General features: G+C 46.2%; 2 protein-coding genes across 3 annotated transcripts; both read right to left on the bottom strand.

Moving 5' to 3' along the window:
* Positions 1-16: 16 nt before the first annotated feature.
* On the bottom strand, positions 17-2,455 carry cdk2ap2 (cyclin dependent kinase 2 associated protein 2). Of its 2 annotated transcripts, none has more exons than XM_028978458.1 (5): positions 2,217-2,455; positions 1,958-2,128; positions 1,775-1,866; positions 1,580-1,700; positions 17-272 (listed from the first exon to the last, which is right to left on the bottom strand). In XM_028978458.1, the coding sequence occupies exons 2-5, from the start codon at positions 2,013-2,015 to the stop codon at positions 205-207; spliced, it is 339 nt and encodes a 112-aa protein (XP_028834291.1). In that variant the 5' UTR covers positions 2,016-2,128; positions 2,217-2,455; the 3' UTR covers positions 17-204. The 2 variants fall into 2 exon arrangements, with proteins under 2 accessions (XP_028834291.1, XP_028834293.1); XM_028978460.1 differs by having other exon boundaries at positions 1,958-2,125.
* Positions 2,456-3,652: 1,197 nt separating this feature from the next.
* LOC114788571 (uncharacterized) lies at positions 3,653-15,408 on the bottom strand. Its single transcript, XM_028977254.1, has 9 exons — positions 15,260-15,408; positions 10,547-10,653; positions 10,120-10,204; positions 9,080-9,275; positions 8,697-8,765; positions 6,362-7,404; positions 5,416-6,239; positions 5,057-5,263; positions 3,653-4,900 (listed from the first exon to the last, which is right to left on the bottom strand). The coding sequence occupies exons 1-9, from the start codon at positions 15,349-15,351 to the stop codon at positions 4,647-4,649; spliced, it is 2,877 nt and encodes a 958-aa protein (XP_028833087.1). The 5' UTR covers positions 15,352-15,408; the 3' UTR covers positions 3,653-4,646.
* Between the last annotated feature and the right edge of the window lie 721 nt (positions 15,409-16,129).

Here is a 16,129-nt window from a genome sequence, read left to right as displayed (position 1 = left end):
AATATGCCAAAAAGTATTTCTATTAATAAATTCACTTTAATCTTATACAAGTATTTAACTGCAAAAATTTTTACAAAAATTGCCATGCTAACAGCACTGGCTCTATGTGAGGGGTAGGAAAATTGTGACCATGGTCAACTGAGTTGTGTATGCAAAAAGTGTGTGCCAAGGGAGCTGAGAATGAATGGGGATCCATGGAGGAGGTCATGTGCGAGCGCTTCTCTCCGTTTCTGCCAGACACTCCCTGACTAGAGCACGGGCATGGATAATACCTGCAGAGGATCACAAAAAAAAAAAAAAAAAAAAAGAGTCACCTATTTTTGGAGGGAATAAAAAAAAATAAATAAGTGCACACCTGAATTATTAGTAAAACGTATACCCAAAGCATCCCTCTGGAATACAAACCATATTAATTAACATTGTAAGTGGGACTGATTTTCCATTTCATAAATCTGGACCAGTCACAGAAAACCATGGTGGCACCAGTCAAAGGGTGGGACAAAGCAAGCATATATTCCATGTTGGGCACACACAAAAAGCACAATCTGAGGAGCTGGCATAGCATCTGACCAATTCAAGGTTTATGGAGTTGCATGGTCACAGGCACTGATTGCATAAAGGGGCAATGAGCCAATGCAGCTCAAATGACTGAAAATCCTAAATTTGGACAGAATAGACATGCAATCTGATCTGATTAGTAGTGTTTTAGATTATTTGGATGAAAATGTGGTTTTAACTAAGGAAGAGATAACAGCACAAGGCACTATGGACTGAAAGCTAAATGCAAAAGATACCCGTGGAAACATCTACAGTAACTAACTCTACAACTGATCTGTGAGCAATAGTTACATACAAGTCATATTTCAATGCTTACAGAACCATTATTTTCTTATTGCATGCGTTTTTATTACTACTTTAATCCAACTGGGGCAGCTCCCCGGTCGTAAACATAACAAGTTAACTTGGTTATGATAACTAAATACAGATGCACACATCTTCAGAATTCCGTTGCGTTGTTTGAGTATGGGCTATCGAACTGAAGTTAGAATTTGGGCATCATGACAACAGCTGATAAGATCTATAGCTCGATGGCTCATGGCTTTATTGCTGAGGATGATCAGAAATGAAGTGTCTGCAACTGACCACATAGACTAACACACATATCCAAACACTATAGTGTTTTTCTTATCGTTTTCTTTTCGTATGTGTATGTATATCCACGCCCTATATATGTATAAATATATTTTAGATATATACACATACATTTAATACACTTGTTAACAGTTAGTTGCAGATAATTTATTTGTGTAGTAAACCTTTTATATTATAATGTCTGAATAGTATTTGTTGCTGCTCTTATCTTGTACAATCACTTTCTGCCATGTCAATGTAAATGGGACTAACAAAGGATCATCTTAGAGACCTTGTCTTATATTAAGTGGTCTATAATATATAAATTAAAGCAACGCGTGTTTATGAAACACGATCAATCCACATCTGTTTTAGTTACATGTTGCTGAAAAGATGACTTCTCCGATAACATTCCCATCAGGGAGTATAGAAGGTCGTGGGGCAGTACCTCTCTTTAGCCTCTCCATGGCACTTTTACTGCCAGCGTAGGTGGGCCGGATCTCACGGCTCATCTCCTCAATGACAGACAGCAGTTCGCTGTAGGTGGAGCCCTGAGATACTTTCACGGGCTGAACAACGAGAGACAAAAACCTGTAAGTGTCCCGCAAACTATAAAATTCGGAATGATGCGTGAGACTCCGACCTGCACAAAGCCCATAGAAGGCGGGCCAAAGTCACTGAACGCCGGCCTGAAGTTGGAAGAGGAGGGCAGAGACGGAGACGGCACGCTGGAACCTGAGGGAAAAAAAACATTCATAAAAAAAAAAAAAAAAAAAAAAATGAAGCAGAATAATAATAATAATAAAGAGCCGAGAGGAACTCCTACCCGGGGGAGTGTGGTTCGAGCCGGGGGGTGCAGGGGCAATCGGCTTGTAGCTCATCATCAAACGGCTCACAACCGCGAGAGCAGAATGAGTCCCGGCCTGGAGTACCGGGCAGCACCGGACGCGCCGCCCTCCTGCCGTTCACCGCGCCGCTCGACAACTTCGGAGCGCTGCTACAAACAACACACAAACAGGCTAAACATGAGACCGGACGCCGGCCACACAGCTTCGGCAGAGGCGACATTTCGAGGGGTCTGTTACCGTTTCATGCACGCTGGCTAGCTAAACAGCTAACGCGGCTAGCGTGTTACTACGCCGGCAGTCAGCAGCAAAGTAAAATGAATCCCTCTGACGTAGGTTCGTTTCGCAAAGCTTGCCAACGACGCGTTAAAGTACGTCGCGACGTAAACGGAAACCGCGTTCGAGACCGAGGCGTCTTCCCAAACGCCTCTTTCTCTCGCTCCGACCGTTCGGCAGAGGTGCCGCTTCCCTTTCCCATAATGCATCGCGGAGGACTAGAGGCGTGGCGAGGCTCGTCGCGAACTTTCAGTGGGCGGAGTTTCCGGGCGACCTGAAATGCCGCGATTAGATCTGTGCGACACAGACATGCAGAGCAGGACCAGGCAATTTAATTTAATTTCGCCTACTTTCACACAAACAGCCCCGCCCCTTTTAACACACGAACATCTTTGCGATAAAACGGTCAAGGCTGTGACTGTTTAGTCATTTTTAGTAATTATAGATGATTACTGATAGGATCTGGAAAACAGCAAGGGGCTACTTTCAATTCATATGTTGTTTAACATTACTTTAATATAACTTATGCGATACTTTCATTCTTCAAACCTGAGTCACAGGTACACAATAAGTATGCAATAAGTTAGCGATATTGTTATTTACATGAATACTTTTCCTATTTGCTCTATTTTAAATAAGTAAAAGTTGCTGACTGGTGATACCTGTCCAGACTATTACACCTCCTCCACCAAACCAAACCCTGGGGACCATGTTGACCTCAGTGTATCGCTCCCCTCGCCTTCTCCAGCAATGCTAACAACCATTATTTCTGTGCAAGGTGACCCGACACCTGATGGTACACCACTCCATCATTGTCCAGGTCACATGGTGTTGTGCCCACTGCAAACATTCATGGCGCTGTCTTGGCATCAGTGGAGTCACCTGCAAGTCATCTGGTATTCAAGCCAAAGCGGTGGAGTTGGTTGTGAATGGTTTGCTGGAAACCCTAGTACCCCTCGCATCTCATAAACGGGCCTGCTGCTGTGTGGCAGTTGCATAACAATGTCTGAGTGTATAGGTCCTTAGGAACTGGTCATCATTGCGGTCTGTCACTTGTGGGGCTCCACTCCTGGGTCTGTCATGAACTCTGCCAGTTGTTCTGTGTCTTGATGCAAGTCTGCTGATGACACTTTGAGACACACCAAGTTCACGAGCAACATCTGACTGCCTGCCACCAACCCGAAGGTGCGCCATGGCCGTGAGGTGTGTCTATCACCCCAATACAATTATCTCTGTATCAATAAAATGTCTGAAGTGAAACAACCACCATGTGTATGACATCCACGAAGTAGTGAAAATCCTACCATGAGTCGAGCATCACCATCTAGTGGGCAAAAAAAAAAAGATCAAAATGCTTAAAAATGCTTTTTTTAATTGATCCTTTGAAAAACACATACATTTATGTACATAATCTTGGTTTTTATCTTTGCTTAGGGAAATATTTACAAAACATTATATACAGCACCAGCTCATTGGGGTGGGGTACATGTTTCATAAACCATTAACCTATTTAAATAACATTAATTATTATAATGGAAACATTGTATTATTATGTACAGTGGATTTACCAGAAGGTCTAAAATGTTGAGCAAGAAAAGGCATGAACTGTTAAATAACTTCCAAGTATCTGCTGCTGAGGTGTGCAGTTACATGTTTAATATATCTGATGTGATTGTTAGAGACCCCCGGTTTCATACATTTAAACAAGAGCAGTCCATTACATTATTACTTCAACAATATTTACACAAGCACATCCATCTCTACACAACAGCCACTAGCTGTTCACAAGATTAACAAGTTACACTGGCCACTGGTACAATAAAAACAATAACCATGAACAGTAAAACAAACAGAATTGTTGTGTACACCGGGTGACACAATTTTGTAAAAGTTTGTATCACAAATATTTAGGATATACTAGTGTCTTTTGTGGTTCTCTCGGGAAAGTGGTCGGTCCAGTTTTCCTTCTGGTTCTTCATCTTCACCTGGCCTTTTTCCAATAGGAACACCGTTTACCATCCACAGAAAAGGACAGTCTGTGATTTTATGGTTCAGTTTTAAATAGCCTCTTTTGTCTTTGTCACAGGGTGATGTGAAGTTCGGCTCAAGTCTGACCAGATACTATTGTTTAAACATCAATAAAAAGCGCAGTGCAACAAACACAAACAGAGACACCAGAAATAACACATTCTTCTTTCTTCTTCAGGTGACAAGAAGGAAATACCAGCAAAGTATTCAGCGCTTGTCACTAGTTTTGGAGATGAGTACAAAGAAATCTGCATGTAACTCTGCTCCAAAGTACCATTCTGGGCTTTATTTTCTAACCTTAAAATAAAGGTGAAAGACTTGCTTTAAGCTGGCATCACACCACCTCCCTTTCCCTGTCTTCCTCAATCAGCAGACAGACAGTGGCTGAGAGTTGCTTTCTCTCTGTCGGGCCTTTTTGAGCAGCTGGATCCGGTTGTGGCAGTAGAACTTGATGGCCCTCCAGTCACGGCGGTTGCTAACCAGCAGCGGGCAGAGCTGAAGGCAACGCTCGCAGTCTGCCTTGGCGGGGACGCGCAGCTCGGCGATGTTCCTGGTCAGGTGGGACTCTACCGCTGCCCGCTCTGCCTCTGACCATGGCCTTTTCAGAACACCACGCTTACCTAAGAGAAAAGAATGGTGTGAAATGAACTATTGTCACAAGTAGTCATATAAATCCTGCTCTAGATTTCAATCTCAGTTGAAGATGACTAGATGATTTTATCAATTTATACTAGTTCAGCACAGCGACTTCCAGATACAGAAGTGATAAAGTATACCTGGCTTTGGCTGGCCAGAGGCCCTCTTGCGGCCAGAGGGGGGAAATGTTGAGGTGCCATTCATCTTCTTTGGTCTTGGAGACTTGCTATTAGCTGTGGTCTTCTTCATCATGATCATGGCAGCTGGGGTTACAGATACAGTCTTATCCTTCACCTGTTCTCCATCCGAATCTTCAGAGAATGAATCCGCAGAGTTCCCAGACATGACTAAAGCCAAAAAGGATAGAAGAGAGGACGAGTAAGACAAAAAGAAAAAAGAGATTTTCATATTGTATCTCTCACTTTCTCAATCTCAATTACGTATTACATCACAAACTAATTGACGCGCAGTCAGACTGTCTGTCAATCTGTCTGCTTACCATCTAGCTCCAAGCAGATGTGGTGAAGGCTCATGCCACGGAACAGTACACCATCTCGCTCACCACACAACACTACCCGTCCAATCAGGCCCATCAACCCAGGGTCCTGCCCAATGCCAGAGCAGCTTTGGGTCACATGGTACTCCCTCTGTAGGAAGCTCTCCAGCCTCTGGATGGCTGCTCCTCGCTGGCCATCCTCCTCACCCTCCCCAAGCAGGAGCAACTGGGTCAGAATGGCCACCTGCCTCCGCACACAGGTCTGGGTCAAGGCACGAGGGTTACGGGTGCCGCTGGACCTCGCCAGACTTCTTAACAAATCCGTCCCCCTCAGAGGGGTGGCAGGCGAATGGTACGGCCGAGCGAAGATATATGGGTTCTGTGGGTCCACACCCACCCCTGGTCGTGTTTGAAGGAGGAGTTCGAGACAAGCTTCTGAGTGGGGAGGCAGGATGAGAGGCTGAACGCGGCCACGTTTACCCTGCACACCCACCCGAGGGAGGTGGGGCAGGACCAGTCGCTCGAAGGGTGAGAGGGAGGCCTCCAGCGGTGTCAGGGCAGGAGGGGCTCCGGGTGGCACTGGAATGGGGCACTGAGGAGTGACCCGGGCCTGGTACTCAGATATGGTGAGCTTGGAGACCTCACATTCACGCCGACGATTGTAGAGGATAAGCAGAGCCAGGCTGGAGTGGCACAGCAGGCGCCAGGCCTCGGCCGACTGAGGGGAGCGTGAGAGGGAAATGAAGGCCGAGTGCTGCAGGCGGCGCAGGTACAGCACCAGCGAAGACAGAGACGAGAGTAGCGGGAGCATGTGTGGCCGCCGGGAACTGTGGGAGAGAGCGAGAGACAGAAAGGAACATCACTCTGATCATTCAAGCAGATGACTATTTGTTCAAAATATTCGTTACACCAACGTTACAACATCAGGTCAGTAGACTTCAGGTCCTACCTCATCAGATCCTTTTTATCTTCGGCACCACTGTCTTCATCGCCTGCTCTGTTCTCATCCTCCTCCCCACCTGCAGACGGATGTGGTTGTCGCTGCTGATTCTGCTCTGCCTCTTTCACTCGCTCTATATAAACGGGCAGCTCTTCCTCCTTGGGCTTTTTCACGATCTCCTCCACCTCCTCGTCTCTCTCCTTCTTAACCTTGCGGCCTGGTTTTCTAGGCGGGGTTACCACCTGTGTGGGTGGACTCCTCTTCAGCACAGACACTGGGACTCCACCCCTTCTGGGTGGAGTGGTCACGGGAGGGGCCAGGCTCCTTCGGGGAGGGGTCGAAAGGGCAGGGCTCCTTCTGGCTGGGCAAGAATGGGTGGGGCCGTGAGCAGAGGTGGGGGGAGGCAACGCTGCTCCCCCACCTTGCGAGGAGGCATCCTTTGGAAGAGAGGAGGAGCAGGAGGAGGAAGGGAGGGAGGCGTGCAGGTGTAGGGGGTGGGCCGAGGGCTGTGGCTGGGGGTGGGTCCGCTCTGTGACGCTTCGCGCGTCAGGCAGGTGGCTGTGGTGCTTTTCCAGGTGGCGCTGCAGCGAGCGGAAGTGGCGGCCGCAGTAGACGCAGCACTGTTTGTGCGGAGTGGGAATTCGAATATGTACAGGCCCGCTGCTGCTGTTGGCCCCAGTGGCTGGTGGAGGAGGTTTGAACAGCGGCCGAGATGGGTGAGGAGGATGAGGAGGATGAGGAGGATGAGAGCAAGGGAGCGATCGAGGGATGGTGGATGCGCATGGCGGTCGGCCTGGAGGCTTCGGGGGGGTTTTCTTCTTGGTGGAGGAAGTAGCGGGGGAGGTGGAGGTGGAAGAGGGGTGTTTGCGCTTATTGCGACGACGGGGAGCACGACCTCTTGGCCCCAGACCCTCTTTGTCATCTTCCTCCTCCTCACATTCAGAGTCGCTGGGCTCAGAGCGAGAGAACGGTGAGGAAGAGGGGGAGATGGACCAGGAAGGGGTGAGGTAGTCAGAAACATTAGAAACAGGAACTGGTCTGGCATCGTCCTCCTGAATAATAAAAGATATCAAAAATACAATACAATTAACAAATTAATAACAATTGAAGTGAAGTGATTGTCACATGTGATACAAAGCAGCACAGCACACAATGCACACAGTGAAATTTGCCCTCTGCATTTAACCCATCACCCTGACTGAGCAGTGGGCAGCCATGACAGGCGCCCGGGGAGCAGTGTGTGGGGACGGTGCTTTGCTCAGTGGCACCTCAGTGGCACCTTGGCGGATCGGGATTCGAACCGGCAACCTTCTGATTACGGGGCAGCTTCCTTAACCGCTAGGCCACCACTGTCCCAATGACAAATCTGAATAAAATGCAATAAAATAGAACAGGGGTGGAAGTAACCTAGTGGGTTCAAACCCAACTTACTAAAATTGTGTCCCTGAGCAAGACACTTAACCCTGAGTGTCTCCAGGGGGGAAATGTCCCTGTAAATACTGATTGTAAGTTGCTCAGGATAACAGTGTCTGGTAAAGGCTGTAAATGTAAAATGAACTAACATTAACTATGAGGGATATGCCAGCATGACAAAGTGGGTTATTAATCGTCTCTTGAAATATGAAGAGCAGGCTATTATTGTGCCGGAACGTGGAACGTGTGGAACTGATTTGAAACAATAATTTTCTGAATGTGAAGAGCGGTTAAAGGAATTCAGAAATATATGAAGCTGCATGTCTGTGCAGTCCTTTAACAATAAACAGAAAACTCTTAAAATACATTCCCGTATTTAACAGAGAGCCAGTGAAAGGAAGCTAATATCTGGGATATAGGATTTCCCATTTTTGCCCCAGTCATGAATCTTGCAGCTGTGTTCCGAACCAGCTGCAGGTGGGATAGTGATGACAGGGTAATACCTGAATACAGTGAGGTGCAGTCCTTTCCAAGTCCTTAAAAGATCAACACTAGTTCTCACTACTGAGTTAATCTGTGTCAAAGATGTGAATTCATTTTCATTCTTTCATTCAGGAAGTTCTTTTACATCCAGCTTTTACAACTGTGTATCATCAGCATAACAGTGACGACCTCTGTTGTATTCTTGAATACAAACAGGAGCACATTTTGGAAGAATAAGACATGAAACTTCACAATACTCTGCTTTTAATATGACCTGAACAAATCTAACACATTTCCCTGGATGCTGAATGGAGAACACGTGTGCAGCTACTGGTATATGTAAGCACAAGTCTGACAGGCGGGTCAGCTGGGGTCAGACACAGGTCACACAGGTCACACAGAAGCAGGCCATCAAGGTTAAAGTCAAGTAAGCAGGTGGGAGCTTCACCTTCTTGATGTTGTTCTCAGGGTCAGAGTTACATTCGAAACCTGATGGAGGCATGGTGCCATGGAAACCCTGTGGATGAGGAGAATGAATATTCATATTCAGGAAGTAATTACCACACACTCCTGTCAGTCACACTTCTGTTAGTCTCACTGCTGTTAAAATATGGATTACACTATAAATGTGGGTGAATCGATAGCTACATGAATAAATAAATGGATGCATGAAACAGATTTTGATGAATATCATTAGAGCACAAAACGCCTAATGAACAGTATTTGTGAGTAGCGATCGCTCTAATCAGAGGCATGCAGAGAGAACTTAACATAGAGAGAGACAGAAAAATCAGACATGGTTACTATCGTCATGGTTACAGTCAAGCTCACCATGGCATTCTCTCCCCACTCTGTCAGACTGTAGTCCACTGTTATCTCCTCTCCCTTAGTGATGTCGCGGATCGCTATGACGACCAGCCGCACTTGGTTCCCACAATGCACCTCTCGGATGCGGCAGTTGGGTGGGGGTGGGTAGAGTACGGCTGCCCGTGTACCGCTGCCCCCCTCCTCCCCTACTTCTGACACACTAAGACAGACAAACAGACACACACACGCACACACACACACACAGATCAATTAGTGTGGCCGCGCACACACACACACAGCCGTAATTCACAAATATACATACTCATACACACTCACACGTCATCATCACATCAGTTTGGCGCATTTCTCCTCTAGAAAGACGCATGCATACACACACACCTTCAGCAGAAAATACAGACTAAGCGGAGAACACACCCACACGCTCAATAAGCAGCATGCAGACACAGAAGCTCACTTAAACACACAAACACAGTGCACACACACGGTCAACGCACAATACTTCCACAAACTACAACCATTCACATGACAATAACACATATTCAGCCATTCTTTTAATAACACACACATATGCACGCACACACTCGCACAGACAGTGAGTGTGACACTCACTCAAACCAATAACACAATGACTCATACACACACACCTTAAGAATGACTACTCCCTACTTTACACACAAACACCCACATAACAATAATTCACCCTCACACACACACTGACCCTAAACACACACAAATTTGTCATCTTATCCACACAATGGAGAACGTTCCACATGAAACCATGGCTGATCACACTACTGTTGATAAACCGCACACTGAACATGCTCTCACTACATATATTGCAGTAAAGACATAACGTCCATTAAAATGGACAGTTTACAGTTGACACATACTATCAACATTCACAACACACAAACACATAGTCATTTTTTTCATTTAAATCGGCAGAGCCTACATTAACTCAAGCCTTACCATTAGTCTGTTGATCCTTATAAATTAAAAGAAAAGCAGACACACACACACACACACACACTACCATTTCTTACCAGGGCTGTGCAGAGCCTGCTATGTAGTACTGTCCATCAGAAGTCTGCGGTTTGTGCCTTTCTACCTCTTCTCCCTGGTACGGACCTATAATATACACAGAAATCGTCAGTGCACTCAGTGTGCAAAAAACACACATATTTCTAAATACACGGGTGTGTATTTAACTAATACAGATGCATTCCCCGTCAAACGATACATAAACTAAACATGGACAAATAATCATAAAGTGATAAAAGCACAAATGAATGTAATAGATGTCTATTAGCACTGATTAATCCAATATACATTCATGTACAATGTTTGTAGTTGGGGAGAAAGCTAGAATAATATTAGTGTATTGAACAAACAATTTTTAAACTAGCTCTGTATAATAACAATATAGTAACATTGTTCATGGATTCATGTAATAGTGTATGTCCATCATACCAGGACAAAAGCTGTTCTCCGATGTGCTCTCTTCCTCCTCCTCTGTGGCAAAGATGCGATCGCACACTTTCACCGGCGTCCCTTTCCTCTTCCGACCACAGCCCCGTCTGCTCGCACATATCGAGGGGGGAGAAATACATACCACAATTAACCAATCCTACCAACCCACCAAAACAGCATGGAATTAAAATCCAACAATCCATAACCTGCTAATCACACAACTGGATCGATGGGATCGCAACCCCATCCAGTTGCCCTCTGCCAGTCTCCATTTCTGTGGGCCTGCAGTGGCCAGAGCCAGGTCATCAATTAGCACAATACTGTAACTACCCCCCAAAATGGTGCCAGGAAAGGGCACAGACATGCTTCTACCCACCAAGGTCCATTCGGTGGAATAGAGCTATGCTAATTCTGTGGGATTTCTGGCCTCGGCAGAGAAGGAACCCTCTCCAACCGCCAAAGCAGCCAGTTATTTGGATCGGGGTGCTGATGCTGGTTAAATATGTGGCCGTCAACAAACAGAATGCTGAAGACAGGAGCAGCTTGATCCTATAATGGGAGGACTGAAGCTACCCTGTCAGAAATATGGGGTAGCGGAGGAGCACATTTCTAGGTGTAGCTATTGGACCTGAAGGTACCTGTGTGTCCCATTTCTGAAAGTGTACCCTGAAATGAAAGTAAGGGCAGCACCAGTTATTCTGATCAGCGGGCACAGACCAGGCCTTCAGATAGGGGCTGGTCTAAACACCGGTCCATACTGGTGGAGATCCCGTTTCTGTTCTTCAAAATGTAGAAGTGACCCAGTCTAACCAAGCTAACAGCAGCTGGAGAAATGCAGATGTGTTCATTGCATGTGTGTGTGTGTGTGTGTGTGTGTGTGCCATTGTATTGCAGGTTGGATATTGATCTCACCCTGCACATGGACATGAGATAACGTTTAAACGCTTGTTGCAGAGTTAGAGGAAGAACATCAGCCCTCTTTCTGCCCAAATTTCACTCTCTGTTTAATGTCATGAACGTGCAGCATCCAACTGAATAGATGAGAGACAATGTGCTACGAATGAGTAGTTTAAGATTTAAAACTGCTTTAATTTAAGAATCAACGTTGGATCAGACCCACATGCGCGTGTGCGTGCACACACACACACACACACACACACACACACACCACCCCAACCCATCAGACACAAAGCATCTACAGAGACAAGTACACAAAGTCCTCAGAACCTATATATGCAAGTATACACACACACCTCTCTCAAAGCCCATATGTGCACACAAACACACACACACCCTTCCCCCACTCTGGGCCTCATGCTATCATGCACACACACACACACACACACACACACACACACACACACACACACACACACACACTCCTCCCGTTAAGGCCTTCATGTACATACACACCCACACAAACCCTCACTAAAGCCTTCTCACACACACACACACACACACACAAATATCCTCTTCAGCCAAGCTCACATGCACGCACGCACACACACACCTCCCCCTTCTCTCTAGCTCACACGCACACACACACACACACACACACACACACAGAGAAAAGCTTGCTCAAACACACACACGTACACACACACACACTAGCTCTCTCTCTCACACACTCGCTCAAATAACCAAGCCCAGAGTCTCATATTCCCTCTTTCTCTCTCTCACACACACACACACACACACACATCTGCACTGTACACGCTATCTTTCAATATGACTGATTTCCATCATACAAGCTCTCTCTCACACACATGTATGAATAATACACACACACACAAAGTCTACATGCAATCAGCCTCACAAACACACACACAGACACTCCTTTTGTAGAGAGATTCTGTGCCTCACTCAGTTTAAAAAATGAAGCACAAACACACTTGCTCTCTCTCTCTCACACACACACACACACACATTCTACAGTCCTCCCCCTCGCACATATAACATATCCGCCCACACACACTCATACACACACACTCTCCCTCTCTCCCCCTTCCTCTTTCATAAACAAAGTAGATGCATAAACATTTTTTCACACACACTTGCCTGTGCACAGACACACACAGTTACACACACACACACACACACACAGTTACACACACACAGTTTTACACACACACACACACACACACACACACACACACACCCTCCCCATCTCTTTCTGCCTCAAGAGCACAAACACACATTCCCACCCTTCTCACTCTGGTTCCAGAACAAACACACACTAAAGACTGTGCACACACAATCACACACACACACACACACACACACAAACACACAAGCACACAGATGACCAAACCTTGTGTTTCACTCGTTCTCTGTTTCCAAGACACACAGGCTCCCTCCCTGTCTTATTCAGTTTCAAACCTGCATGTATGTGCACATACAAACACACACACACACACACACACACACACACACACACATTTCCTCACCCTTTTCCCTCTTCTCTGTCTCTCTCTCTCACACACACACACACACACACACACTCACACCCTCCCCTTCCCTGTTCTCCTCTGTCTCTCACACACGCACACACACTCACACACAAACACACACTCACACACCCTCCCCTCCTCTGTTCCTCTCAAACACACACAAACACACTCCCCTTCTCTTCCCTCACTCTCTCACTCACACACACCCTCCCTCTTCTCTCTTGCTCGCTCCCTCTTAAACACACACACAAACACACACTCTATTGCATACACACCGCACACACACCCTCCCCTTTTCACTTGTCACAAACACACTCTCTCCCTCTTCTTAAACAGACACACACTTTTTAGATTCTCTCTTGCTCACGATCTCTGACAATCTTTCCCAGAAACAGAAACACAACGCGCACACCTGAATCGCACAAGTCCATATGTGAGCAGGCACACACACACACGCATGTCCGCACACACACGCACACAGGCTGCCTCAGTTTTCTTTATATGGCAGTTAGTTAGTGATATTGTCTCACTCTCAGCATACACACTACCTGTTCAGATGCGATGGCACACACACATGCACACACACCCTCCCCCTACACTCACCCACAACTCCACGTGATTACACATAAACACACATTATTCCCTTACACACACACTACCCCTCCCATCACTCTCCCTCCCTCTCTCACTCACTCACTCACTCACAACACTCCCTCCCCCCTCACTGATACACACGTATGCACACACACACACACACACATTCCCCTCCCTCTCACACATTTCCTTTCTATCTCTTCGCTCACTCGCACACACATTCCCTCTCACACACACACACACACACACACACACACACCACCCTCATTACACTCATGTGCTCACTACCTCTCCGTCACACACACACACAGACACACACAAAATCTCTTCCAAGCTCACCTTTTCTATTACACGTCTTAGTCTTTTCTCCCCACCCCACCTTTCTCTCTCTCTCTCTCACACACACACACACACACACTCTGTAGTACACACATACACACACATTCACAAACACACACAGTTACTCCTTCCATTGCGCACTCTTACATACACCAGATATAAAATGGCTTTCTCTTCTGTACTCTCTCTCTCTCACACACACGTTTCTTTTTTACATACACATTCTGGATTTAACTCAAATACAGTCTTTGTCTGTTTGTCTGTCGCTCTTCCTTTAACAACAACACACATACACACAAACACACAGCCAATAAGCACACCATACTCCCCCTCCCTGTCACACACACACACACACACACACACACACACACACACACACACTCAATCTCCCTCACTGTATCTCTCTTCCTCTCTCTCTCTCTCTCTCACACACACACACAGTCCTTTCTATTTCTCTCTCTCTCTCTCTCTGTAACACACACAAACTCCATTCTCTCTCCCTCACTCATTCACACGCACACATACACACAAACAGAGCTCTCTGTCTAACATACATGCACAATCTTTTATGTTTCTCTGTTATACAGATACACACAAGCACACACACCCACACTACATAGCCCTCTCTCTCTCTTTCACACACACCCACACACACACACAGACACAGCCCTCTCTCTCTCTAGCTGACTCGCACACATACACACACACACACACACATTGGCTCTCACGCACACACTCACTCTCCCTCACTGTATCTCTCTTCCTCTCTCTCTCTCTCTCTCTCTCTCTCTCTCACACACACATAGACACACAGTCCTTTCTGTGTCTCTCTTTCTAACACACACAAAGTCCATTCTTTCTCCCTCACTCATTCACACACACACACACACACACACACACACACACACACACACACACACACCACATAGCGCTCTCTCTCTCTCTTTCACACACACACACACACTGGGAGGAGATGTGTGATGAAGCAGAAGTGTCATGAACAGAGCCCTGTAATAACAAATTATTCTTCCACCAAACACCGGATCTGCGCGAATCTACATCCCCGATGTGGTCTGATAGTGAACTTTATAAAGAAATGACACAGACCCCCCCATTCAACACACACACACCGAGCCCCCCACTTTCAGATTAAATAACTTCATGTTCCTGACACACGACAGCGACAATGTGGACACCTGGTCCGCTGTCTTCTTCTTTTTTTTTACTTCACTCTGAAAGTGACGGTCGTCGCTGTCACTTCACAGGACTCGGCGCGAATGGAGTTAACTGTTCGGTAAACTAACTAACTAACTAACTAACTGTGCCTCACCCGCGGGCTGGTGGCGGCTTGCTGCCCTCTCCATCGCTGTCCAGGGTCGGTGGCTCCCGGTAGTCGAACGGCGAGCGAACGGTCTCCGCCATGATCAGCACACGACCGCAGCCCGTCAGCGCCTCTCTCCCGGTCTCCGCTCGCCCGCGTACTGGATGCAAAGGTTGTCCTGGACGCGACCAATGGTTCACACAGTGGGGGTGAGGGAAAGGCTTTCACGCAAAACTCTGAATAACCCTTCCGTTCGGACATGTTGGGTGTCTTTCGTTTAAAAAACGCAACCATTGCAGTCTGTAACAATTGACGAATTTACAATTGTTCCGACACAGGATTAACTAATTAGTGTTAGTTTTTTTACCTGGGAAAGATATACTCCCCTATCAACTGAAGAGTAGTCTCGACCAGAAGAGCGCGATAAAGAAAAGTAGTTTTCTACGGTTTCCAAGCAGAGTTGTCTGCAGGAGTGTGAATTCGTTACTTATAGATTAATAGACTTTTCTATTAGTCAATTTTTTTCTAATTTCTATTAGTCAAATTTAAAAAATGTGCACTAAATGTACATTATAATATTCCACAAAACTAGTTTATATTAAGCATTCATGTGTTAAATGTTCTATAATTTATTTGTCTTTATATTGCATGCTTTGATGCAAACAGTGTTACTCTTCGTTCCGTTCTCTCTATCTTGCTTTTCTCTCTTGCTCAGACACACGCGCGCGCGCGCGCACACACACACACACACACACACACACACACACACACACACACACACACCTCTGACGCACACATGTCTAAACACACCCATCCCCCAATCTGACGCTTACTATACACACAGGCACACACAGAGATAGACTGACACACACACACACA

The sequence above is a fragment of the Denticeps clupeoides genome, chromosome 4 (assembly GCF_900700375.1).
Source record: "Denticeps clupeoides chromosome 4, fDenClu1.1, whole genome shotgun sequence".
Taxonomy (NCBI): domain Eukaryota; kingdom Metazoa; phylum Chordata; class Actinopteri; order Clupeiformes; family Denticipitidae; genus Denticeps; species Denticeps clupeoides.
The sequence above is the reverse complement of the archived record's forward strand: the minus strand, read 5'-3'. Positions and strand labels throughout refer to the sequence as shown.